Source organism: Polistes dominula, unplaced genomic scaffold (genome assembly GCF_049000335.1).
Source record: "Polistes dominula isolate Pdom_NZ unplaced genomic scaffold, Pdom_raw_medaka contig_27, whole genome shotgun sequence".
Lineage (NCBI taxonomy): Eukaryota > Metazoa > Arthropoda > Insecta > Hymenoptera > Vespidae > Polistes > Polistes dominula.
The window spans coordinates 2,899,722-2,927,500 of record NW_028300906.1 but is presented as its reverse complement, the minus strand read 5'-3'; the positions used below and the strand labels follow the sequence as shown (position 1 = coordinate 2,927,500).

Sequence of the window (27,779 nt, the reverse complement as noted above, 5' to 3'; positions counted from 1 at the left end):
CGTGTCGTCTACGACGTTGATGATGTTGATGGTGGTGATGATGATGATGGTGATGATGATGATGACTCTTCCTTCTATTTTCATTATGATGATTATGATGATGATGATTATATTGTTGTTGATGACGTTGATGATGATGCTGATGCTGATGCTGATGATGATGATGATGATGATGGGGATGATTTAACGACGAGGAGGCCGTGGAAGTCGAGGTCAATCTTGGACGACGTGGACTGGTTGGTGCACTGTTGCCTGAACGTTTAGCAATCGTCGATGATGCCTTCATCGCCTCCACCTTTGTTTCCACCAATGCTGCGAGGACGGCTTCGAGACGTGCCACCTCCACGCCGCCGTTACTACCATCGTTTGTCGAAACTGCTTTGTCAGCGACATCACAAGTCGACGGCATAACCGTCATCTCTTCGACTAAACTTGGTGCATTACGCTTTCACTCCTTTCTCATCAACGTACTATACCAATTTGCCCCCCTTTAGATCCTATTATTTTCATCTCGTCTCCTCTCAATTTCCTACTCTTACAGATCCAACTTAATTTTCTAAATGGTCACAGTTATATCGGGAACAATTACGGTATCCCACGATTATGCTCGGGATTAAGTTCCTCGATAATCAAGACCATTTTTTTATAATTCGATACGTTTTTAACCCCATGTTTTTAACCCCTTGGTAAAAAAGAAACAAAAATTAAAATAGGCAAGAGGTTGCTCTTTTTTTCTTCTTCTTCTTTTTTTTTCTAACGACGAATGATAATAATGGCCGTCGTTTCTCTCAATTTTTCTTTGATTACGTTTGAACTAACTACCATCAAAACGATATTATCTGATCGTGCTAATCGCACGTTCGATCGTGCACACCACGTTTTCCAAATCCTCGTATTCTCCTCGGCCGCAGAATTTTTTTATTAGCGGCAGTGACCAGCTACGAATTTCCATCCCCATGATGATCGGAATCGATTTTTGCCGAGATAACCTTTTGTGTTACTCCCTTTTTCTTTTTTTTCTCTCTCTCTTTTTTTTTTTTGGTTGTTTAACCCCCCAACGAATTTAATCGATGATAACCTCGTGAGGGAAGAATCGTCGGACCATTTGGCACGAGTTCAAACTCAATTCTAGCGTGTAACGTTCGATCCGTGCTTGATCATTTTCTTTTTATTCTCTCTTTTATTTTAATCTTTCTTTTTGATCTCTGTGCGCTCAAAAAAATCAACTTCGAACAAACCCAATAGGCTAAGAAAAAAGTCAATAAGAGATGAGAGAACAACTATATTTCTTCGCAAAAGAGAGAATCTTTTAAAGGGAGCTTCGTTAGTACCGTTGTCAATGTGTTGAGTTCGTTCGTGTTTCTTTCTTTTCTTTTTCCTTTTCTTTCCCCTATAAATTGTTACAACAATCTTAACATTCAATTAACAAAACGTAAAACTGTAGATGATTATATTCGGCCTTTATTGTATCAACCGCAATTATTAATTGTTAAAAAGTCTGCCCTTCGTCAAGCCAAACGATTGTGGATGGAATTGTAGGTGGTGGAGGGTGGGAGTATCTGAATATCGGATATCCTTTCTTGTTCTTTTGTTTTTTATCGACTATCCATATCCCAGTTGGGTAGATACGACGATATGTCAAGGTGTATCGAATGATAATAGTAGAAACGAAGATTAAAAATTGAATTTGACGATGAAATGAGAAGAAGGATTATAAACCTTGCGCCGAGAGGGATACGTTGTCGTCGTCGTCGTCGTCGTCGTCGTCGTCGGTGTGGTGTGATGTGGTGTGGTGTGTAAAGGTTGTTTTTGCCCGGCCAACTTCCCTCGACCCTTCCTGGTCTCTCTCGCGTAGCAGCTAACGACCTCGTTCCTCCTTTCTAGGGGATTCCTCCTAGCCATACCACCTTCACACCTTCACCGTATATGTGTTTGTTTGTTTGTATGTGTGTCTGTTAACTAGCTGGACCCGACCGAGAGACAACACCTCTTAATTTTTCCCTTTTCTTATCTACCTTCCTTATTCTTCCTTTCTTAATCTTTCTGGTCGTGTCTCTTTGAGGCAAGGGCCGAGGGAAGCCACCACCCTAAACCAACACAGCTGTTTGTTGTAAGACTTGATTAAAATAATACACCAACACAGTAAAACGATATACTTGACGATTATACTTTTTATTTTATTATTATATATACCAAAAAATTATCAAGTTTTGATTATTATTTTCTAGATGATCATTTCTCTTCTAATTATTCCGATCTAACTCAGAACTCTGCTGATAAATGTGTCAAATATTCGAAGATAAAAATAATTTCGCGATAGTACAAACTATCTCATACTCCTAGGCGTGTTATTTCCACAATCAAATTGTTTTGATACCAAAGGCCGAGAAGAAAATATGCTCGAAGCGTGGGAGGAGACAACAGTTTGATTCATCTCACGTTTCTTGTTTAAACTTTCCTTGCTTGATTGATGCGTTTTATTCCCGTAGCTGCTGCTATTGCTGCTGCCTTTTTTTTTTTATCTTTTCCTTCTAAAGATTCACTCACACTACCACCTTTTATCTTCTTCTTCTTTTTTTCTTTCTTTCTTTCTTATCGCACGTAAAGCGCAACAGGATAGTTTTGTGTTCTCATCGATTACACTGCTCATAAATCAAACCAGTCTGATACTGTGCTTGTCAACATGAAAAGTAGACTTTTAAATCGAAAATATAGATAAAGAAGGTGAGGGACAAGGGAGGAGAGGGTTGGAGGAGGATCAACAGAAGAAGGAACTCCACAAAGTGTTCACGGGTTGGTCTTATTATTCGCCTACTCTCCTTCGTTTGTGCGAGACAATAGAAAATAAAAATCGTAGAAGAAAAACGGGAAGAAAAATATTATTATCTTTTTTTCTTTTATGTTCTTTTAGCACAGACCATTGACGATTCACGTTGAAAAAAAAATTCAAAAAATTTATTCTCCTCTTCTTCTTCTTCTTTTCCCTTAGGAAATGAGGATGATGTTAAAGTACTCGTCAAAAAAAAAAAAAAGGTTCCGGTAACTGTCCGGTTTATTTTTTTGAAGATGTAACTTTTGTGAGATGTAGTATCCCGTTAGTTTAAAAAATTCAGTTGATGTCCGAGTAAGTTTATCTTCTTCTTGGCTTTTTCTATTCGAGATAATTGGATAGAGAAAGAGAGAGAGAGAGAGAGACAGAGAGATAGAGAAAGAGATGCATATAGAAGTGTCACGAGTTCATCGATCTCTATACAAACTTTTCAAACTTGTTATTTTAAAGGTATCAAATATTGATGCTATTATAGAATAACAGAAAGACAAAGGGTAAAAAAGAAAGAGAGAGAAACGAAATGATACAGAATGCAAAAGAGATAACAATAGTAGATAGGGAAAGTTAAGGGAAGACTTAAAGGGAATTTCATTTTGACGGGTTGAAAGCTCGTAGCTTGAGTTAACCCAAAAGTCGTTGTACACATTGCAGTTAGCGCAAATGTTACGATGGCCAATCAGAAACTCGTGAATAGAAAAAGGTTAGGAGTGTGTGAGAGAGAGAGAAAACGTGGGAGAGAAAAAAAAGGCCGAGAAAAAGGGGGAAAAGGTATCATAAAGGTGTATATGACAAAAGAATAGATTCACACGAGTGTTCTGGCCTCGAGAATTCTTCGAAAAGGGGGTTTTTTTTTTTTTTACTCGGAAAGTCACTTACTGCGAGTCGACTAATTTTCACACACGCGCTTGCTTTTTAGATTTTCGCGTAAAAATATTGTTTCCAAGTGTGCGTAAAATTAAAGAGAAAAAAGAGAAAGGGTATATGATTTAAACGAGAAAGATTGATGAAAATGATCTTAGAAATGCACGTAATAAAATGATACACGATTATGTTGTAGACAAACGAAAATTATATTCTAAGTTTTTGAACGTACTATTAATGTAACTAAACATAGTTCTTATTGTATATATAAATATATATATATATATATATATATATATATATATATATATATATATATATATATTTTTCTATATATATTTGAAAGGAATATACATATATATAATATTTGAAAAGGAAATGAAAGTAAGGCCCGTTTACACGTCACGACGAAGGGGTTTGTTGCGTGCGCGAGTGCTAGCGATCGGCCGAATACTGGGGAAAGTAGTAGAGTCGTGTAGCAGACAGGCTGGTGGTGGTGGGCAGGTAGTCGTTCTGGCAGGGATGCGTTCACTTCTACTCCCCACCCCTTACAAAAGCACCCCTACCAACTATCCTTTACCTACCCTCTCTTCAAGCTCCACATTTACCCCACATCGTCCACCACCACTACCACACCACTACCACACTACTACCACCACCACCATCGTCAGCAGCAGCAGCAGCAGCAGCAGCAGCAGTAGTAGAAGCACAACCTCCTCATCATTTTCATCCACCTACTGACGCAAAAAAGGTTGCTGTTCAATGTTGAAGAAAAACTCTCTCTCTCTCTCTCTCTTTTTTTTTCTCTATGTACTTTCTCTTTTTCTTTTTTTTTCTTTCTTTTTCTTGTCCAAAAACCTCGTTGTTTCCATTCTGCCATTTATTTTTCTACCGTATCACCCAGCCGGTTATACGACACCGCATATACGATTTAACGGAAGATATATATTCGCATATTATCGTATGCATATACGTATTTACCTATGACCGTAGCTAACGCTCGATCGATCGATGGGGGCTAACTAAAGTTGCTTCTTCGATTACCATAGAATGAGAACTATTGTCGTTTGTAATATATATATATATATATATGTATACATATAACTAACATCTATGTGATATATCTAACTGTAACCGTAATACCCAAGCGTGACGTGTTGTACGACATATCTCTCTAACGTATGAACTTGATATGGCTTTTGAGTTCAAACGATCAACCAGATTAACACATACCACTACCCACCACCACCACCCCATTCCGCAGTGGGGCTTTTGCTCTCGATGGATCCGCGCCAGTTTCAACCAGTTGGGTCGGAATTTTCGAGTTGCTTCTTTGTTAAACGACCTAAAATACTCTCTTTTTCTCTCTTACTTTTTATTTGTATTTTTTTCGTGGCTTTTTTTTGTTTTTTTGTTTTCGTGTACGTGGATCTAACTTTCGTATATATGTACACGTAGGATTATTATAGAGTACTGGTACTGCGGCATTCGCATTGTTTCCACTTGTGCCGTATCGTATATTAATTTTGTGTACAAAGTCCTTCTTCTGCTTTCTTCATTATTACGTTCCACCGGATTTTTGAAGTGAAAACTTCTTTAGAATAGGGAATGATTTGAAAAAAATGAAACACGGTCCGTCAGGTAACGAAGCGGTAGGCGGCTAGGCAACGGAGCGATAGGCGGCTAGGCAACGGAGCGATAGGCGGCTTTGTAACGGCCATGATATTTAGTAAGAAGAGAAAAAGAGACAAACATATAGGATTGAGCCTGTGAAAGAATGAGAAAGAATATAGCTATACAGTTTTTCCTATTCTCGGTCTCCTCTTTATGCTCTGCTTCGTAGTTATCGCTCCTGGTTGTATATTCGTGTGTTTGTGTGCGACTGCATATTATGAAGCGCATAGACACTTATACAATAATTTCGATACTAACCTGTTTGTAAGTAGGAGCGATAGAAGAGTAGAAGAATAAACAGAGATAAGAACCTAGGTATTCGACAAAAGAATAGGGTACAAACGAACCGACGATCGAAATAAAGAAAGAAGTTGCGTGGAACAATTTTCGGAAAAAACCTCACATTTATCGGAAAAACCTCACAATTTTCGGAAAAAATCATACCGGTGATCTTTGTTATATATGGTAATACTATTATAATAAATAAACTATTCAATTATCTTACTCTTGAAACTGTTCACTCGTCTCATTCTCTCGAAACTTAGTTTTTTCAAGGTTTCACTTCTAACACGTGTGATATGCACACATGATATTATTTTATTTTTTTTTCTTATACACAAGAGTACACTGTGTATAGAATGTTGAAATATTATATGTAATATTTTTAAATATATTTCCGATGTATTATTATTATTTGTCTATTTGTTATTACTTATTTTTCTTCCAATAAAAATTGTATTCGTATATGCATGTATACGTACATGTGTGTGTGTGTGTGAAATCGAATATTTGTATATCTGATAAAAAGAAGAAGAAGAAGAAGTAGAAGAAGATCATAAAAAGAAATAGTTTTGTTATTGGACCACTTCGATCTGCACCCATTTATATCATTCTCCTTTCCATATCCTAAAATTGGATTTCTGTTTGATGGAAACTACATAATCGTATTATCCAGATTTATCTTAAATGGAATAACGAATAAAGAATTTTCTCTTAATCGGCTATTTTATGTAGGATTTATATCTTTTAAAAAAGAAACTTTTGTCGAGTTTTTTTCCCCATTGAGAATAGTTTCTTTATATACATATGTAAAAAGAATTTTCTATATATATATATATATATATTTTATCCTTTTACGTAAAATCGTAAAAGTTTTTCGAATAAAACGTATAGAATGAAAATAGGAAATTTCGTGATAACAATATCGAAGTAGAGCTGATAACAGTTCAGTAGTAGTCATAGTCGTCGTCGTCGTCGTCGTCGTCGTCTTGTTCGAGGACATAGATTTTATTCATCGTAGCAATAACACCAGCATCATCATGCAGAGTTTAACATGAAATTTCTCCACTAGAGTAGTTGAGGTTCGTCGTATATATTATTAGTTTCTCTATACGATTGAAGAAAACTTTTTTACGATCTACAACCAACTTTTATATTGCATCGTTGTTTTATTCGCAACGATTACATTCTTTTCTTTTTATATTTTTTCTTTGCTAAACTGTAAGTAATTGCTAAGCATGAAAAATAATTTCTCCAACGATATAATTTATCTATTTTTTTTTTCTTTTCATTTTTCATTACTCATATTTTGTCTTTCATTAAGCGAATGAACAAATTTGCTTTGTGATATTTTTCGATGCCAATGAGAGGCATCCATCACCAACTACCCTTTGATGTCACACAGAAGATAAAGGTTTTTTTTTTTTCGGGATATCGTAAAATCGATATTTGACCATTCAAATGGAAAGTAAATAAAAGGGGTTGCATTTGTGCACGTGTTACAAATCTCATGAGTTAGCCAATAAAATATCGCGATTGAATTTATAGACCAAGCAACTGAAGTGAAAGTAGTGGGTGGGTCTTAGAAATTTGATCGATCGACCTGTGGCTTCTTATTTCCTAAGTGCATTTCATCCAAATATTTATCGTTCTAGATTTTTATATTTTTCAAATGTTGCTGAATTTAATTAACAAAATTTAACGTTATTATAGAATTTCAATAGGTGTTTTTTTTTCCATCAATTAATTAACACGTTCGTACCATGATTTATTATACACAATATAATAAACATATATAAAATTTTATGAGGTAAAAAATATAGAAAATCTTTTATTAAGATTAAAATTTCTTTTTTTCGGAGGATAAAAGTAATCTTTTGGTAAACACGGAATGTCGATCAAAGTTATCGATTTTTTATCTCCACCCGTTTCTCTTCAACATTTTTCTCGTTCATCCGTGAAATTGCTAAAGTAATAAAAATCATTTTGTATATTCCATATTACGATGGGAACTATCAAATCTCGATATTATATATCCAAGAGAAGAATTCTTATTCGTGACTTAGGTATATATATATATATATCATAAGATCAAACAAAAACATAGACTTAATATCGATGTTCCTTTCATACTATTTCTTTTCTTTTTTTTTTTTTAATACAGAATATGAATACTGCACAATATTACCTAACATAACATATTTTATTAAATTCCAAGAAACAATTTATATGATCTTCTGTTTCTAAGGAAGCGCAAGGTCCATCTCGGAATCCTCGACCTAGATTAAAATAACAAAAAAGAACTCGTTAAATTCCGGTCGATTTTTTTCAACCGAAAAGGGCAGAAGTTGATCTTTTGAATATACTTCGTTTCAGCCATCTTTTTTGTATGAGTTAAGCTTAAACTTCGACGCCTAACATCCAACCTAAATCGACTATCCTTTTTTCACCCGGTATCAAAAGGGAAACTTTAACTCTCCCTGAAACTCCTCCTACGAAATAAGGTGAATAACTTTGCTAAGGGTAAAATCAATTTGTTCGGAGCTACCAGCTCCGTAAGGGCGTGGTTTTCATTCCGTCTTCGGGGGATGGTGCCACGTTGATGATGATGATGATTATGATGATAATGATGATAATAATGATGATGATGATGATGATGACGATGATGATACATAGAGATCTCTAACTAAAAGCTTCAGTCTGATCGTCTGTATGTTTGCAAGTGTGTGTATGCGTGTACAAATGCGTGTGTTTACTTATCCCAAGAGAAGTAATGTTTGATGTATGAAAAATAAATAGAGATAGGATGAAGATGTATTCCTCGATGCTTGTTTTAACTTTAGCGATTAGATATACGCGTTGCTATGACTCCGAAGATACACTGCGAATTGAAAGGAAGACTGGAAATATTTCAAAACATGGCTACACAGATATCATAATCGATGTTCGTGCTATTATCACTCAAATAAGATTGATTTTGATAATACTCTGATCTTCTTCTTATTATTATTTACGTATTTATCAAGTTTGAGTATTATTAACAGATCCTATACGATTATATCTGTTTATCTTGATGATTCAATCGTCGAGATAATGAAAAAAAACGAGGTATATAAAAAAGACAAGTAAAAAAGAAATATTGCAAATAAAATCTCGTGTCTATTCGATATTTCAGTAGGAAAATAAATCTAATTATACCTACGCTATCTCGTTTGATATTTTTTTTACTCGCTATATAATCTTGCCGTTGTTTTTCCGGATAAGAATACTGCAGTGGTTTAGGAAATATCGAATCCGACGAAGAACTACGCAATTTTACGAACAAAACCGTGCTGATTGCAAAGGGTAATGTTAAAACTGGTAAACCGATCTGTAAAAGAAAATTTGTTTTTTTTTTTTTAAATGCAATTACCTGTCGTATTATCTTAACGATATTCAACATACCTTTCCTAATAGAATTCGTAAGACGTATTGAAGTATTACAGTGTAAACGATAGCTACGAGGGTTGCAACAGCAGTTTGTAAATTAAGTACGAATAAATTACCCCCTAAGGCGGCACCAGTCAAGAAACTGTTGAATCCCCACAATCCCGTGAATACCTCATTGTGTGGTACCCTAAATTCTAAGCCTAGTAAAATAAGCTTGTAGTTAGATATGCGATAGTTCAACAAGGAATGCTTAATTAACGTTCAAGAAGGATGTTATACACACGAACCTGCTAGTGTGCCAATAAATACACCCACGAAAGAAAATCCAGCAGTTGCTGGAGAATAAACTAAAACTGCCAAATAAATAACAGCTCCTGCTGCAATATTGTCAACGCCGAATACTTGGGATGATGAGACGACCATACCTCGGAATACATGTTGAAAAAATAAAAAACAAAAAAAATTATTCAAATATTACGTTTATCTATACCGATCCTTTGATCGAGGTTATTGTATACATTCGAGTTCGAAGAACAAAATGCATTGAAATCGAGTTAAACAGAAGAGATAGTTGATCTTTACCATTCCCCAGTCGACGTTAACGTCTGTTACATTTGCCGCGATAAAACTGGCATCGTTTGTCCTTCCATCACTTGTTGCATTGTCCTCGAAACAACGAGAATATAGAGTACAAGTAGCTAACAGCAACATCTCGAGTTTGTACACAGTTCTTCTCATACGCCATAGTGATATATCTCAGTTATGTTCTACGATTTTCCTAACATTCTCCAATTGTAATCTTCATATTCTAATATTTTATTTGATTTCTTTTTTTTTTTTTCAATTATTATTGATAAAAGTATTTGCAAAGAAAAAAAAAGGTAAAAAGAAGAAAAAATATATTTGACTGCTTAATTTGGTTTTGACTTTGATAAGAAAATCCAAGTTGAAGAAATACCATCGTCAACCGAAATTCTGACCGAGCTTGATCAATACTAGAGGGAAAGTTATACCCGTTTGCGTGAGGGTGTTGCTAGGGTTTGTATTTTCTCTCGTAAAATTCGCGTGAAATATATATATACATATATATATAAATACCCAGAACTTTAAGATGAGAATAAAGCCCTTTTCCAAAGTAATTGTGCTACTTTGGTCACGAAATGTAGACATTCTACGAGTGATCCCTTTTTCAGGTTTTTCTCCATCACTGTGACGTGCGAGATTAATTGTCAATCATTTATTATTCATAATATATTTACCATTGTTTGAATGTTTGACGATTCGACTAAATTATCTTGCATTGTTAGAATAAAAAGTAATAATATTTCCACCAAATTAAAAGACGTAGTTGTAAACGGAATCTCATTGTTTTGCAAAGAACGAGTCAGATAAACACTGGAAACATTAATTATCAGCCAAGTTAAATCATTTGATTCCAATGTTTATAAAAAACTATATTCTCACCTCGTTATTGTTCCTATTAATATAAGCAGATAACTAAAAGCATCGAATTCGCCGTATAAATTTGGTACCAAACTGGCTGACAATGCACCGACTAAAAGTGGATTGAACACCGTCAATCCATTTTCAATAACTTCTTGATAATCTTTCATCAACTGTAAATAAAATATTACATGAATACAATAATAAAATTCTAAATTATGATAGAGAATTTTTGCGCATTGCGACAAAATACTTGTGTCAACATTTTCGCGTATATGACGCGTTATAAACAAATAAGATAATAATCGTGAACGAAAAATATTGCATGCAAATGATAAATCTTTTTTTCTCATAATATTTTCTTTTTTTCTTTTTTCTTTTCTAAATTGCGCAAACGTGACACGAGAAATATTTCTATTATTATTATAATATTTAAAAAATGATTGATATCGTATGCACGTACCATGGAAAGTAAAAGACCTAGAAAACCAGTAGCAGCAGAAAAGGCCAAGATCTTTGGTGCCGTTGCTCCTAAAGCGATTACTATTAATAATCCACTTAGTGGATTATTAGCAAACACGACCTAATAGATTGCACAAATATTTCGATCTAGATAAAGTTAGATCTAGAGTGTGTTGTCTCTTGCCTATTGAATCTACGGCATCTTGAAAAAGGCTTTTATCTACTTAATTAATCATTATCAATATTTTTTTAATAAATGGTTTCACTCACTTGTCCATAGCCTCGTAATAAAGCATCCAATAATTGTACGGGAACCCAAATCGGTTTGTTCTTTTTCGACAACACATTTTTCAAAAGAACAAAATCACCGATGCATGCACCACGCGGACGTTCCTAATTAATAATTATAATAATTGTCAAATAAATTAATGCTCATTTCTATCGGTTAATTTAATAATTAATCAATTAAATGAGGGTAACGGTAATTGTTTTAAATGTATGTTTTTTTTTTTTTTTTTTTTTTAAATTAAAAGTTTATGATTTACCTCAGTGTAATAAATAGTACTAAGTTTGTCTTCAGACATCGTGAATTCGTACAAAGAACATCATCTTCTGACACAACACCTGAGTCCTCTTAATCACTGTTCTAGATTACCCCACCATATGAAGATAAGTATTAAGACGATAAAAATGTGTACATTGTTTTTTATTAACTCGTTAAACTTTGTAGGTACAGATAAAAGATATACTTTCTTCAATTTATCTTACCGCAGTCAATGTTTTAACATAATACGACTTTTTAATGAAAAACATTTCATCTTAATTTATAAATAAAAATTATTTATTAAGATTAAATGCCATTCTAAGAGAAGAATAGCACCGCTGAATAAACTAAACTGTTCTAATAGTTGACCCACTTCAAACGTGTCGTTAATTTATCTAACAATTAACATACGTTTAAGAAAAAGCAATTAACATTATCTCTTTTTTTGTTGGTAGGTCATAATAATTAAAAGTTGCCGTAAAAATGTACACCACATTTTCCTGGTTGTAATTTTAGATAAAAAATAGAAATATATTTGTTTATTTCTTTCATACAGATATCTTTTGACGTATTACAAAATATGATGAAAGGTATAAAAATATTCAGCAATTTGAAGGCACTTGAATTGGTATGAAATTTGTTACTGAAAATATTAACAAAATTATTACATATCTAAAACATAATTAGGGTGTACAACTAACAAAGGATCTTCCTCTTCTTCCTCGGCTTCTTTACCTTTACTTTTTAAATCTTTCGTAGTAAGAGGTATAATAATTTGATCCTGTTAAAATAATAATAAGCATGATTAAATTGATAACATTAGAAATAGATTAATAAATATTTTTTGATGCATACATGATAAGTTAATCTATCAACAATCTTTTCAATGAAATTTTTACGCTCTAACAATTCTTCTTCAGAATCTATTTGATCCTGTATTTGATCGAGATACCATACTACCAAATCGGATTTACGTATTCCACTTTCTTTACCATCATCTATATAGAAAAAAAAAAAAAACAGAACAAACATTAAGTTCCTAATTAACATAATCGGATTTCATTTAACGCGTCAAGAAAAATGTCTACCTTCGTTTTCGGCGCGAGTTTCTTCGTTTCGCATGTAAAGTATTAACATATTTGATAAATTTTTATATTCCTCAAATGACATGGTAAGCTTTTTCTTTTGTACTTCTGGTTGTTCAGTTGTTGCTGTGATAAGATAATTAATTTTTTATTCTTATTGTTATCTTTTGTTATATATATTAATATAAAAAGATAATTATAAGCTTACGTGAAGTAGGCGCATTATTATCATCCTGATCCATCTCATTGAACGCAGCCATAAGTGGTGGTGGATCATCTATTCTTACACCTGAGTTTGCTTCCATGTCTACATCCTCTAAATCAATATCCGGTTGTTCAACCGTAACGATACTTTTGTTCAACAAACGTTTAGCTTCTTTAACATGTTTAACAGTAACTTCATCTACACATTCGAGTTTAGCTAATGCTTCTGATAATCTGATCATGCTTTCCAATTGTCTTACTGTGACTCTCCATTTTCCAGAACCACTACCTGTCCTTTGTCTCATCGTTGTATAACATTCTATCAACAGTTCTGAAGCTTCCTGAATAGTTTTATCGATCAATTAATAAATCAGATATCAAAGTAAATTTTTGTTTATTTTTCAAAATGCTCACCTTACTTAAAACAGGCTTGAAATATTTCGCAAAGTTGATATATCTTATAATTTCAGCTTGAGTATATATGACCTCGATATCTTGTATATTGTCACAATGTAAATCAACTATTCTTTTAGCGATAGCATTATCTATTATCTCATTAGATTCGTCTACTAAAATAAAGAAAAGATCAAATCTTGACATAATAGGTGCTGATAATAAAATGTTTTGCTGTAATGATTTTTTCCTATCGTAACGACCACCGATAGGATTAGCTGCCGCCAGTATAGATGTTCGAGCATTTAAAGTTGCTCTTACGCCAGCCTAAAAATGACCGTATAAATATAATAAATATTAAGTAATAGACTATTTTATTTGTATTTTTTATTTACTTTAGCCAATGAAATTGTTTGTTGTTCCATAGCTTCGTGTATGGCTACTTGATCTCTAGGATCCATTTTATCAAATTCATCGATGCAACAAATGCCATGATCGGCAAGCATCAAAGCACCAGCTTCGATTACAAATTCTCCAGATTCTTCGTCTCGGACTACAGCAGCAGTTAAACCAGCTGCACTAGATGCTTTACCAGATGTATAAACTGCTCTAGGTGACATATCAGTAACGCTTTTAAGAAACTGCGATTTAGCAGTACTTGGATCTCCAACTATACAACAATTAACGTCTCCTCTTAACGACGTTCCCTCTTCAGTAGTTTTCCCAACTCCTCCAAAAAGCATTAACGTTATTCCCTTTTTAATTTCTTCATTACCGTGTATCGCAGCAAACATGCTGGTTGATAGATTTTGATAAAGATTTTTGTCACGACTCATTTCATATATTCGATTCCATTCTCCCTCGGTCATTTGTTTTTTCATCATTTCTTGGGATATTTCTTCCATAACCATTTCATGTCCACCAAACTTTAATATTTAAAAATTAAATATTATTATTAATTATAACTTTGAAAACATTTAATATTTCTAATAATTTTAATCAATCACCCTAAGACTTGTCGCTGTTATACTACAAGCAAGGAATGCTATTCTGTATGTTAAATCTCTGACACCGAGTGCTTTAAGTCCTGTAAAACCCTCATCTTGGTCAACCTGTTTATGCCTTGACATAGGCTCAGATCTTACACCAGGTAAAGCCAATGCACCTACATCTGGTACTACTATTAACGTACCAGTAAAATCATATCTATAATAAAAAATGTATTCACATGAAAATATATGTAGAAATAAGATACAGATATGTTAAATGGACAATGATAGAAGTACCTATCACCAGCTTGTACGCTTTCTACTATTTCTGCTCTTAAAATAACTTCGAGAGAACGTGGAATGCATCCTCTAGGTAATTCTGCTTGTGTTTCTTGCATTCTTACTTTTTGAAAGTCTACAAATACAGAATTATCCACATCTAACATAAACCGACGTCTATTACTACAGACAGGATTATGACAAATTGTTGGATTTGTAAACTATAAATATAAACGTTGATAATTAATTTAACGATACTAGTAATACAACTATTAAACTATTTCTTTTGAAATTTACCTTAAACTGTTGTTTTATATTTTTAATGGTTGCATTGCAATCCATACAAATAAAGGTACCGAGTACTAATTCAGGATGAACAGGATGCGTTCTAACAACTTGCCCTGATATACGAATGAGAGTACCAAGCTTGGTCGTATTCAATTCTCTAAGCTTTTGTCTTGTTGGTACGTCGACAAAACTTATATAGCATTCTTTATCTTTGGTCAGTTCACCTCTATCTTTTACAAAATTTGACACTGCTTGACAAAGGAATGGATATACTCTGAATAAAATAAATAGTATGTGTTATTAAGTTGTACTTTTTATCAGATCAGTGTATGAACAGCTTAAATTGATTTTATAGCAACCTGTAATATTCTTCAACTATAGTTGTAGATAATGCTTGGTTATAGGAGTCAACATCATCAAAGGATACTTCCAATGTACTACGTTCTGGACTTATTAATTCTTTAGCAGCTTCCACATACTTGATCGTACCATCTTCCTTAAATCTAATATTATCCAACAATAAACATTGTCAATAATTTTAATAAAGATACTTATTTAATATTGTTCATTAATAAAACTTACTCTTCTAGAAAATCTTGAAATAATTTCTGACATTTTGTTCCTATTTCATCTGTTACACGCAACCGACGTAATTGTGAATCTCCAATATCCATTGTTAATAATAATAATTAATTTTCAACAATCATCAATTTGTTTCAACTAATACAAATATAATGTCTGGTAAAAAGTTTTCGCGGGGACATAGAATAAATAATAGTAAGAAAATGATCTCATATACACATGTAGTCCTAATTTTCTAGGAACTTTAGTAACATGTCCAGTAAATTTACTTTTATTTGGAACTAGATGGCTTGTCAAAATTTCTTTACCTTATGAGTTTTTCTAAAGAAATCTAACTTATCGACAAAAGGGTAAAAGTGCGTATAAGAACATAGCGCACTCTACATATTGATCCATAATTATTCATATAGATCATTAATTTAACTTCCAATTTGTGATCAATTTCTAAATAAATCAATTATGTTTGTTCACACATTATATTCAATCTTTTCTTTTTTATGTAAATTAAAGATTATGAATTTAATCGTTAAATTATTATTATTATTATTATTATTAATCAATACTTTCTTATTAAATTGAAATAAAATTGAAGTATAAATGAATAATAAGATATCCATTTATTGAAATATCAGTTATACATATTTGTATATACGAAATTGTCATTTCTGAAGTGTTAATTTTCACTCTGATTGAATTTAATATTCCTCATATATCGCATATTAATTGAATATTGATAAATGTCCAACATGTTCTCTCCGTGGAATAGAACTGTGTTCAAAACCTCAATTATCGACAAATTACGTTTATATTCTAGTCATATTGTCTCAGCTTTATATACTATCGATCTATAGAACATAGAAATTAGAACTAGTAATTAACTAATGGCGTGTAATTTCAAATGAATAATATTTTACAAAATGTTAACGATTTAAAATATAATGAAAATTATTTGACCGTAATAAAATAAAATAATCGTATAAAAAATAATAAAAAAAGAAAGTAAAAGATATCAATGTGTTAATTTCGATCAACAAACGCAATAATAATGAAAACATTTAATTCGTTTCTAAAATAATGTCGGAACACATTAAAAGTGAAACAAGGGGGTTCGGTTGGAAACCGAAAAGGGAAAGCGATGAAATCTTTCGAGTGGATAGATATGTAGTCGTTGTATGTACTTCCTGCCTTAGACAAGGCTTAGCTCTTAGCGAACGAAACGTCCTACGGTATAAATGGAACGCGAAGTGCCTACAGACGTTTTAGTTCTTTTCAAGATAGTGTCGGATGATGGGCCACGCAGCAGCATCCAAAGAAATACTCTTCTTTTTCTTGGTAACATATAACTTTTTCTACGAATATTATACAGATAGAATAACACGATCCAGCTGTTGTAGTTTATTTATACTAACCATAAGTTTACAATCATATAAATTCCTTTTTATACAGTCAACTTATTTCTAAGTATTATAACGTTTTATTTTTCATTTCTAATTAATTATAATAGGGTTTATAAACATTTCCAGAGTATAATTAAGAACAAGATATATATATCTCTGATAAATCCAAATACATATCAATAGGTAGATGGAATTTTGTTTGAGTACGTTTTTAACTTCAAAGGGTTTTTAATATTATCATGCTATATTATCAAGAACTTTACGAACGGTTTTAAAAGAAAAATAACTTATTTAAAATTTACATCATTAAGTATTTTTAATCGTCGAATAGTTTAGAAACAAAAGGGGTCATCATAAAAGAGAGAAAAAAAATAAAACGTTATTTTCTCGTAGATTATTTTTTTCCACAATGGTATTTTCATTGATTTAATTCAGGTAACGTGCATCTACATGACGTACGGAATACTAATGAAAAATCCAACAAAATTGCCGTCCATCGTGCATAGTTATTTACCACCACCTCGAAGTGTTCCCGTTTCAATGAGTACTTCGAGTAGCAGCAGCAGTAGCAGCAACATTGTATATGCCAATCACAAATATGACGTTGTCGATGAACCCGAAGAAATTGCTGACAAACGAAGAGGTCATCATTTATTAGAAACTAGTTATTTGTATCCAGATTCTAGACCAATAACGGTGTCACTTCCGTTTAAGGACGAGATTGTTCAAACTTTCGATAAAGCTGACAAGATAAACAGGTGACAATTAAATTGATCTATCAAATTATCGATCGTATTCATTAATTTATTAAACCTTAATCAAAAATAATAAATACATATATGTATATATATATTTTTTATAATTGGAATCTAAACACAGTTTAAATCGGAATCGAAATCGCGAAAGTTTTGAAACATCGAGGAACGAAAAGTTATTTGAAATCACGACGAAGAATACAAATCCCCTAGAACAACGTCGTCATCTTATTCCCATAAGTTCGCAGTACAAAGTTAAAGAGGTATCAGAAAAGGAAGCTGATGATGATGAAGAAGAAGAAGAAGAAGAAGAAGAAAACTCATCAATCGGTCAACAAAAATCGTATCATGGAAAAAATGTCGATCAGTTGACTAAGCTGTATCATAATCATAATAATCATAATAATAATAATAATAATAATAATCATCATCATTCGGAAGACATAACAAGCGTCATAAAGTTTCTGGATCGTTTCCTAAGCAGGACACTAAACGGTGATAGCTACAACAACGATTTACATCCACCTACCAATCCTGTTTTGGCTTTGATACTGTCCCGATACGGAAAATACGTGTCTGGTCTACGAAATCCTCGTTTATATTCCTACATGGCGGTAAATAATATCCATAACAATAGACCCTTCGGACAGTATAAACAGGAATGCGAAGAGGAACCGAGATAACTTTCATATTTATTTTGTAAATATCGCATCATATCTCGTGTCAGAAATAATATTAATATTTTGACGAATTTTCTTGACGTTTCATTATATATAAATATATATATATATATATATTTTTTTTTTCTTCACATAAATATAATACATTATTTTTCCTTATAAAAGATTTTTTCAAAGTAAAGGGGGAAGAAAAAAAAAACGTTAGTTGCTATAAGAGATTTTCCTAGGTTGTATTTTTAAGAAGGTGTTGCTAGCACGACACGCGCGCCAAAGTAAACCGCTTTCATAATGGACTGCTTAAACGTTGATCCACTTGAGGGGAAACGAGAGGAGGAAAAGGGTTTTCGAAAAATCCTTTTCCTCTTTCGCATAACATTTTTATACTTCTTCTTTTTCTTTTTCTTCTTCTTCTTCTTTTCTCTCTCTCTCTCTCTCTCTCTCTCTTTTTCATACTTTCCTTTCTTTTCTTTTCTTTTTTTTTCTTTTTTTTTGTTGATAACGTTTCACAGCGTCGTTCTTTATTCATTTAAATTTTTCCCCGGCGCATAATTCTCTTTTGCTTTGAACCCGTAGTCCCGAGTACGTTAAAACGCGAAGGAAAGGAAGGTAAGAGTAGGGTTAGGGTTCTCCTTAGGATAGATTAGATTTGTTCTTTTCCTTTTTAATCATTTTATCTTACGTATGTCCATTTTGCTCGTAAGTTTCAATTAGAAATTAGATATGTGATACATATATATCATCTTAACTTTTATATAATATGATCGAAGAAAATGTCGCGTCGAGAAGATAATGATTGGATATGAACTACGCTTGAGACAATCTTTTAAAATGAAGTATAATACAATCAAGAGAGAGAGAGAGCGAGAGAGAGAAAGAGAAAGATATTTGCTTGATACAAAGGCGAGAATGATTCAAATAAATATACACAAATACATAGGAAGTGTTAAAAGTCAGGTCAGCGATAAATATTAATTATCTTTCTTGATGTACAACACACAAAGGTTTGAAATAATACGAAGATACGTGCAATCGCATGGACTCTAATTACGCCAATAACGATTGTCAACTGCGCATATATATATGCGTGTGTGTGTGTATTTATATAATATGTGTATGCAATAAATGGAACGATATAACTTTCATTTCTCTTACTCATAGATAAACTATACTTGATAAAATGGAGAGTATTATAAATCTGACTAGTTGACGACATTTTCGCGTCTCGTTTATTAATCATCTCTAAGAAGACTCTGAAATGTATTCTAGAAAACAAGATTGCCGACGTTAAAGTGGGTCTTGATTAACGTTATACAATTTAAATCAAATAAATGAAATAAAAATATAATCAAATAAATGAAATAAGATCTAAATTAGATCGTATTATAAAAAGGTACGCACTTAAATATTTTTTATAGTAATTTGTTGTTCACGTTATTTTTGATCTTATTATTGTTTTTATTTTTACTTTTTTTTTTTTTATTTGAAACAAATTGTTGAATAAAATAATCTGGGAATTAAATTAAACATGTGTAAAATAACAATGAAAATATGAATCATTAAAGACTTAAGCGATTTTAGGGTAAGATCAGTAAAATGGATGGGTGACTCGTTTGCAAAATATACAAATTGTAATATTGTTAATACCAAAGAGATGGTGGATATATACCTTTTGATAATATTGAGAGGGATAGGTGTAAAAAAGTGTTTTACAAAGAAGTCACGTAAAAGGGATGAATAAAAAAGGATACACGGCGCGTTACGAAGAAAAATTATGTTTGATTTAAGCGTGAAAATATTTCAACAGTTATAGAAATGAAAGATTGATGAAAAAAAAAAAGGTTGTCATCCTAAAAAACCCCCTAACGTAAGATTTGGTATAAATCATGAAAAATCTTGGTTTCTTTCTTTCTCGAGAATCAAAAAAACCGAAAAACCTATGAGAATTTGGATCAGCGAAGTAAATAAAAGATAGAATAAGTTTTTTCTCTTTCTCTCTCTTTGTCTCTTTTTCTCTCTCCTATCATTATTCCCTCCGTAGAGCCGTGAATTTCTACCTCCCCTCCTCCCCCACCAGTATGGTTGAATTTGTCCTCTTCTTTTTTTAGTTGTTTTTTTTTTTTAGTCTTTTTGCTTATGTAATTCCAACAACTCTGGTTTAAAAGAAAACGAACGGAGTCGAGTTAGAGTAAAAGAGACAGAGAAAGAGAAAGAAAGGTAGAAGCAAAAGGATCCCCGACGGGTTGAACAGCGGGTGAGACTGAAATTGCGACGCGGTGCTGCTGTTGCTGTTGCTGCAAGCCAAGCCAAGCCTCGTCTCGGGCTTCGAGTCAAACCGCAATAAAAAGCAGGGAAGAAGCCAGAATAAAATATGAGGAATACGTTCGCGCTATCCTTTCTGCGACCGTAAAGAGAAAGAAAAAGGTTAGACGAGAAAAGAAGAGAAAGAGAAAGGGAACCAGCTCGTTCAAGGGGCATGGGTATGGTAAAGGGAACGGGAAGGGATGAGAATGAAAGAAAGAAACAAAGAAAGAAAGTAGAGAGATTGGTATTACCTCGATACGTTTCGTGAAAAGACCGCGAATGGCAAAAGATGGAGCTATTCCAACAGAGACTAACGTAAGGGTAAGTTTTCTCTATCTATGACAAATCCACCTAACACTTTTTCTTTTCTTTTACTTTTATTTGACTTTTACTTTTCTTTCTTAATTCATTTCAATTTTTAATTTTTATTCCCTAGGTTCTTTTTTATTTTTTTATTTTTATTATCGTTTCATCATATACTTTACAATATAAATTGGTGATTATTATTTCTGTATTATTGTTAGGAAATATGAAATGCTTTAAAATATTGAAATAATTGATTAGAGTAATAACTTTAACTTGATGATGATGATGATGATGATGATGATGATGGGGGTGATGGTGGATGAATGGGTTGCGTATGTTCTAACGTAAGAAATTGTTTTACAGTTGAAAACTTTTCGATTAAATCGAGGGGGTGGGTTGGTGGGTACACGTTACGTATAATTAAGATTCAAACTTTGGTAGAGAAAATTTGTTATAAATTGCGAGAAGAAAAAAAAAAGAGAATAGAGAGTAGAGGAGTTTCAATCTCTTTCATAGTTTCAGAGCGTCGATTAGGACAATGCGGGCATATTGCCAATATCGATCGAGTTCGTATCAAGATCGCACGCTCGTCAGTTAGCATTGAAATTTCGATTGGTTCGCATCGATGCACTCCCGTCCAACCTTCCATCCCGCCTCAACCTCCAACCTACCGTTCCTTCTATCACCCACGAAAAACCCGAGGGAGTGAACTCCGATTTGTCTCCGTGGCCGTACGCTTTGTTTTCCTCATCGGTACCAGTTCAACTTTACTACTACTACTACTACCGCCTACCTACCTACCTACTAACACTATCTCATTTCTCTTGCTTTCTCTGTCTCCTATCTGGTTTGGTCCAATCCCCGTCGTGGCTTCCCAACATTTATCTATGTCCCACCTTTGTGTTCGTCTCCATCGACGAGAACCTGCGGGTGGCCTTCGAGCAAATTCTCCTCTGAATACACACATACATTCATGTGTGTAAATTCTAAGCCTAAACAAATTTTTTTCTGGATAAATTTTTGTGCCTAGCTTTTAAAAATTTCAAATGAAATATATTATAAACGATGTAATGGAAGAGATTGTTAATGTTTAAAAATGAATTCAAATCAATTTAAAAAGAATTTGTCATATTTTCTATAACAAATATCCCTTTTTTCCTTATAGAAGATTTACAATAGCGATAATTGGCAAAGTTTTGACGTTTTGCTGTGTACGTATATTCCCATTTGAAATTAAATTCAACACGATCGATAGGATCTCGACATTAATCTTCGAACGTCAACGACAAGAAACCATCCATGAGATTTTCTCGAAAAAAAATCCTCTCGTGGATTTGGTTTCTCAAAGAGTAATAGTAGTAGTAGTAGTAGTGAGTGAGTGGATCGTGACAAATAGCTGGCGTATCGTTGACAGCAAACTTCAGTTACACCTACGCGATAACAATACGAGTAACCAAGAGAAAGAGAAAGAGAAATAGAGAGTTGTAGGTGTGTCCTTTCATGCGGAGCAATTTCCCTTAAACTCTCCTCTTTAAACCACATCGTGGTAATGCAAGTAGTAGTAGTAATAGTGGTGGTGATGGTGATAGTGTTAGTAGTGGTGGTGGATGCTAGATGGTAGATGCTGATGGTAAGAGAGGTAAAAGGGATGGGAAGGGATGCAAATAAACTCGAGATCCCACACGTGACGCGTCCGAGTAGCCACTCGCTTCAACCCAAGTCGCGCGCTCTCTTCGTTCTACGATCCAAGGCTCAATTATGAGTAGAAGAGAAGGAAAGGGTTACTGTTTCTCTCTCTCTTTCTCTCACTTTCTTTTTTCCTTTTATTTCAGGCATCGCGAACGAGATGGTAGAGAGTAGTATTACGGTAGCTACTGGTGCTGTTACTGATGATGGCCCTGGTGGTGCTGATGATGATGGTGGTGGTGGTGGTGGTGGTGGTGATACGCTGAGGTGAAACGGTTCAAGAGGCTGCGGACTTCTTTCACGACTTGCAGCTATTCACCAAAAGGAAAAAAAAAAGAAAAAAAAGGAAATAAGAGGGAGGGCTCGAAGAAAAAGTGCACGCACCCAAGGCATGTAATTGCCACGGTGTTTATAATTGTTGCTCGCTCTCGTCTTTCCACGGCCTCCACTATACTATACTATACTACCTCTTCATAATTCCTCTCTTCTTCTTATTCTTTCTCTTTCTAGTTAGAAGGGAAACTCACTCACGAGAGAGTGTTCCCTTCTTGCGGCCCACTCCGCCGTGGGCTCTTCAACGACACGGCGAAGAGAGACGAAAAATTAGTCTGAGGATAAGCGACTTACCCTGGTCTTAACCCCTATCTTTCTTTCTTTCTTTCTTTCTTTCTTTCCTTTCTTTTCTTTCCTTCCTTCTTTTTGAGCTTTCACCAAGGAGCTTTAATAAAGATGGAGTATAAGAAAGTGTACGCGTGCGAGAGAAAAGAGACGCTTTGTTCTTTGGTTTAGAACACGGATCGAAGATCTTTTCTCTCTCTCTCTTTCTCTTTTATTTTTTTCCTTTTATTTTCTTTCATTTTTTTACTTCTTTCTCTTTCTTGTCTGAGGAAAGGGACTCACAAGCTCGCTTTTAAGAGAAACCTGATAAAGATTAATGTCTTTAAAACGTCGAGTACAAGCAACATAGTACATACATATCTTTCTAACCTATCTACATACCTTTATATTATCTTCTATTCACTATTATAAACGTATATACAACTTTCTATGAACAAACGTGTATATATATATATACATCTAACGTCTATCCTGCTAATCCTGCAGTGTTTGTTTGGTTATATCGAGTGTCTGGATAGGATTGACGTCTGCCAGGATTAGAGAGAGAGAGAGAGCTTTGTCTATCTGTTATGCAAAATTCGATTAACATACATATTGCAACGCGTACGTATATATATATATATGCGCGAAATAACCGTTTCTATTGTGATTTTTTTGTTCAAAATACTCAGTTAAATGACGCAATTGTTCACTCGTATCTATGGCAACAGGGTTGAGATTACATTCGGCTGAAGAATATCTAAATTAGATTTCGAAATGTATCCTTTTGTGAAATATATTTTTAACCAAAAAATATCGATAGAATTCTACAGAAAAAAAGAGTAAAGAAAAATAGGAGAACAGTAGGAAATATTCGCTGTCTTTCTCATCTTTCGTATTTGATATACGTTGACATTTTACCATACGAATCTTCTTGACATTCTTCAATTTTGTTCTTTCACGATAACGTATAGACATCGGGTATTGAGTTAAAGTAGAAGAAGTAGGATTTGTTCAGTACATTCTTCTCCTGACAGAGTATTGAACATTATGTATAAAACGTTGATGGTAATGCATAAATAGACTGCGTAAAATCTCTGTTAACCTTTTCATTGGTATTATACGATCACGTCGAGCTAGTGAGCTAGCTAGCTAGCTAGCTGACTAGTAGAGTTGCTGCGTTACTTTTACATCGGGACAGGAACTACTTATATTTGTGTTTATTACGTCGAGATCTGACGTCACTTCCTGAAGGGAGGAAGAGGTGGACGGAATAACCTCATCACCGTGTATCCCGTATATGCGAACCATTGCTAGTTGGTGGTTGCTGTTGCTATTGCTGCTTCTGCTTCTGATTTTGTTCCTCCCCCCCCTCCCGTTTAAATGGGATCCGAGTAGATCCCGTCTGTCCTCTCTTTTCCCTTTCCCCTTCTCATTCCCGTTCCCGTTCCCTCTTCCACCCACCTCTCAATACTTTACTCGGACCCTTTTCCTTTCCTCTTCCGAGCAGCTCCCTTTTGTAGCTGAGAATCTCCCGAACGACTTCCACCTCCTCTCTCGAGCGAAGAATCAAGAGTAATCACTGCGAATCGAATACGACCGAGACTATCTGATGGCGAGTGAAACAGAGATAGATAGATAGAGAAAAGTCATGAGATTGAGAGATAAAGATAAAATGAGAAGGAGAGAGAGAGAGAGAGAAAAGTTAGATAAAGAAAAGAAGAGAAACTACGAGTTCTTCTATACGACATTGGAAGCTCCAACCAAGCACGTTCTTGGACAAGGGACGAAATTGCAGACAGTAAAGGCAAGAGTACGTCGTTCGATCGTCGTTTTATGTCACGAGCAAAGAAGTATCCTTCGTTGTTTACTCGTTCACACACATACACATAACGCACAGTTATATAAAACGTACGCATTGAAATACGAAGAAGACATAGTAAGAACAGTTTTTTCTAAAACATTTCGAATCAATTTACTATTTATCAGCATGTGCAACACGTTATACGTGAAACCCTTGGTAGAAATATTTACAAATAAAATATACATACATGAGAATAAATTTATAAAAATTGTTTTAAATTACGCGACACGACAACCAACTTCGCACGAATTGATTTGCACGTGACTTAAAATGATATCAAATCTTCCAAGTTTATAGAAATGTAATAAAAATAAATAAATCAATCAGTCTTTTTTTGTATTTTTATAAGTATCGAGTATCGATGCAAGTTGGTTTTTAGAAAAAAAAAGAAAATATGAGAAAGGAACAGGAAGAAAGCTAGCAGTTTAATTCCATTTTTATAAGCTGCCCGAGGGTAGTCTTGTCTTTTACTTTGATTCAAATAGAAATATCAGTGGTAAACCCTTCCCTTTCCTTTCCCTCGCCCTTCACGTTTTCCCCTTACTCTTACTCGGTGATTTAGCAAAAGAAAGAAGTTAGAAAGAGAAAGAGAAACGACCGAGATCAAGTTGTAAGTAGGAATTAAAACAAAACCCGTTGGTGTGGTAGGTTGGTAGAGGATGCTGCGCGATTGAGCAAAGAAGAAACATTTAACGCATGGATTCTCTCACTATCTTTCTCTCTCTCTCTCTCTCTCTCTTATAGCTTTTTGCTGAAAGAACTACTCTGGGCAGCATTCCGTTTATATTCATTAGATTCGACGGTTCTTAGAGATAGCGGACGAGAAGTAAGATCTTCGTGGAAGAATATTCGTAAAAGTAGCTCAGCTTTTCGAACTTTTTCAACGCTTTAGGATTTATGCAAAGATGGATAAAACGCTTGTTGAATCTATGTAAAAAAGGCTTAACCGTTTTATTCCAAAGATTTTTCTCATTTTTTCTTTCTTTTTTCTTTTCTTTCTTTTATTCGTAAGAAATAAAAAAAAAAATCATGTGGGCAGATCACACGTGTTAGAAGTGAAACCTTCGAAAAACTAAGTTTCGAGAGAAAGAGACCACTGCAGAATATCAGGAGTAGGATAATTGTTGGGTTTATTTGTTATAATATTATTATTATATTATTGTTATCACATTCAAAAATAATTATACGTTTTATTGAAAACATATATAAATAGATAACATATTACACAGCAAGCAAGTTCTCAATTCAAAGAAATGAGACGAGCTGCTTCTGGTAACTAAAAAATGCATGGTAACTAAACACCTCTGTTAGTCTAGTAAACACCACTATAGTAAGGTTTTTTCTAAAAAAAACTACACTACTTTTCGGGAAAAACCTCACCACTTTTCGGAAAAAACCTCACTACTTTTCGGAAAAAACCTCACTACTTTTCGGAAAAAACCTCACTACTTTTTGGAAAAAACCTCACTACTTATCGGAAAAAACCTCACTACTTTTCGGAAAAAAGTTTCATTTTTCTCAAATCACTCCCTATTTTAAAAAATTTTTCACTTCAAAAAAAAAAAAATGAAAAACAAAAAAGTAAGAATAAGTAGAAGTGAAATTCCTCTTATCTGAAGAAGAAAGTTGAAGTAGAGAGATAACTCAGATAGAAGTATAAAGCTACTTCTACTATTCTTGAGGGTTTTGGAGCTTTAATAAAAAGTTTAGTAGTAGGCGAATGTGTAGTATCTAGTGGAAAATCTAACGAAGCGAACTTACTGGCAAAGTAAGCAGCTGCCACCGTTACTCTTTCTCTCTCTCTTTCTGCTGTTGCTTTTACTAGGTGGTAGTCGCCGTCACCAGCACCACCACCACCACTACTACCACCAACTCCTCTTAGCTATTTGGCTCTGGATTCTCCGCCCTAAGGGCGATAGTGCTATTTAACGAGAGCTACTGGCGCAAGTGCAAAGTGTCATGCCATTACAGGGTGGCAGACTCAGTGCACTGTTCCATTAAGCAACCTACGTTTCAGTCCTCTGTCTTTACGTGTATCTCTACGTGTGTCACAAACCAACAGAGATAGATAGATAGATAGATAGATAGATAGATAGATAGATAGATAGATAGATAGATAGATAGATAGATAGATAAATAGATAGATAGATAGATACTAAAGCTACGGGTATATCTATGTATATGTATGTATATGTATGAGTGAATGAATGAGTGAGTGCGTGAGAGCAAAGTGGAATGAAGTATGGTTGTATGGTTCGTCGAAGTGCAGCACCTTTAATTAAACCGAAAGACCTACGTGTATTGTCATTCTCTCTACGATGTTAGCAATGTGAATGAGAAAGAGAAAGAGAGGAAGTATACGAATAGTAGTAGTAGTAGTAGTCTACTACCGTTGGCCAGTTATACTAGTTACAAGAGAATCACGCGCGCTTGGTACGTGTTCGCTCGTGAAAATTTGCACCATTTCGTTTCATTCGTGAAAGTTCGGGATGCCGCAGGCCCGAGTAGAAGCTGCGTAACGAGATCTTCCGCTCGGATTGCTCTGAGGGAACGAGAACCCATCCACCCAACCACCACCACCCTACATGTATTCCTCTCTCTCTATCTCTCATGTAATATTTATTCCTTCTAACAGTCTCTTTTTCGAATTGGAATTTCTCTCTCTCTTTACTTATTAATTGCTGTCTCTCTTACCTTAATTACGTTCTAATTATTTCGAAATGACTGTAAGATAAGCTAAAGAGGTATCATCAACAACATTTAATTATATTAACTTCCTATTTTTTTGTCTACTTTATTTGTTTGTTTTTGTTTTGTTTCATTGAATTATATTTGTTTTATATATATATAA

At 34.0% G+C, this 27,779-nt stretch overlaps 4 protein-coding genes across 6 annotated transcripts in view; 1 reads left to right on the top strand and 3 right to left on the bottom strand.

The window, feature by feature from the left end:
• Positions 1 to 4,171, bottom strand: part of LOC107070882 (uncharacterized) — a 26,537-nt gene extending 22,366 nt beyond the window's left edge. Inside the window, exons 1-2 of one of the 3 annotated variants that reach the window (XM_089179513.1) lie at positions 3,707 to 4,171; positions 1 to 2,674 (exon numbers count right to left, since the gene is read on the bottom strand). The exon at positions 1 to 2,674 is cut by the window's left edge and continues 69 nt beyond it. In XM_089179513.1, the coding sequence (XP_089035639.1) occupies positions 1 to 418 (418 nt within the window). In that variant the 5' untranslated portion in view covers positions 419 to 2,674; positions 3,707 to 4,171. The remainder of the gene's footprint in view (positions 2,675 to 3,706) is intronic. The other 2 variants (XM_089179512.1, XM_089179514.1) reach the window with 2 other exon arrangements.
• Positions 4,172 to 6,981: 2,810 nt separating this feature from the next.
• LOC107070874 (urea transporter 1) lies at positions 6,982 to 11,622 on the bottom strand. The gene is made up of 11 exons (XM_089179510.1): positions 11,524 to 11,622; positions 11,249 to 11,371; positions 10,980 to 11,099; positions 10,538 to 10,689; positions 10,333 to 10,468; positions 9,656 to 9,739; positions 9,361 to 9,508; positions 9,089 to 9,273; positions 8,843 to 9,014; positions 7,833 to 7,923; positions 6,982 to 7,610 (listed from the first exon to the last, which is right to left on the bottom strand). Exons 1-11 carry the CDS (start codon positions 11,560 to 11,562, stop codon positions 7,580 to 7,582), a joined length of 1,281 nt encoding a protein of 426 aa, XP_089035636.1. The 5' UTR covers positions 11,563 to 11,622; the 3' UTR covers positions 6,982 to 7,579.
• Positions 11,623 to 12,032: 410 nt separating this feature from the next.
• Positions 12,033 to 15,567, bottom strand: Mcm6 (minichromosome maintenance 6). Its single transcript, XM_015329463.2, has 11 exons — positions 15,343 to 15,567; positions 15,120 to 15,263; positions 14,770 to 15,034; positions 14,491 to 14,693; positions 14,212 to 14,410; positions 13,600 to 14,130; positions 13,226 to 13,531; positions 12,816 to 13,152; positions 12,611 to 12,733; positions 12,378 to 12,520; positions 12,033 to 12,303 (listed from the first exon to the last, which is right to left on the bottom strand). The coding sequence occupies exons 1-11, from the start codon at positions 15,432 to 15,434 to the stop codon at positions 12,187 to 12,189; spliced, it is 2,460 nt and encodes an 819-aa protein (XP_015184949.1). The 5' UTR covers positions 15,435 to 15,567; the 3' UTR covers positions 12,033 to 12,186.
• A 341-nt stretch (positions 15,568 to 15,908) lies between these two features.
• Positions 15,909 to 25,204, top strand: LOC107070875 (uncharacterized). Its single transcript, XM_089179509.1, has 3 exons — positions 15,909 to 16,674; positions 17,175 to 17,497; positions 17,619 to 25,204. Exons 1-3 carry the CDS (start codon positions 16,627 to 16,629, stop codon positions 18,175 to 18,177), a joined length of 930 nt encoding a protein of 309 aa, XP_089035635.1. The 5' UTR covers positions 15,909 to 16,626; the 3' UTR covers positions 18,178 to 25,204.
• The last annotated feature ends 2,575 nt before the right edge of the window (positions 25,205 to 27,779 follow it).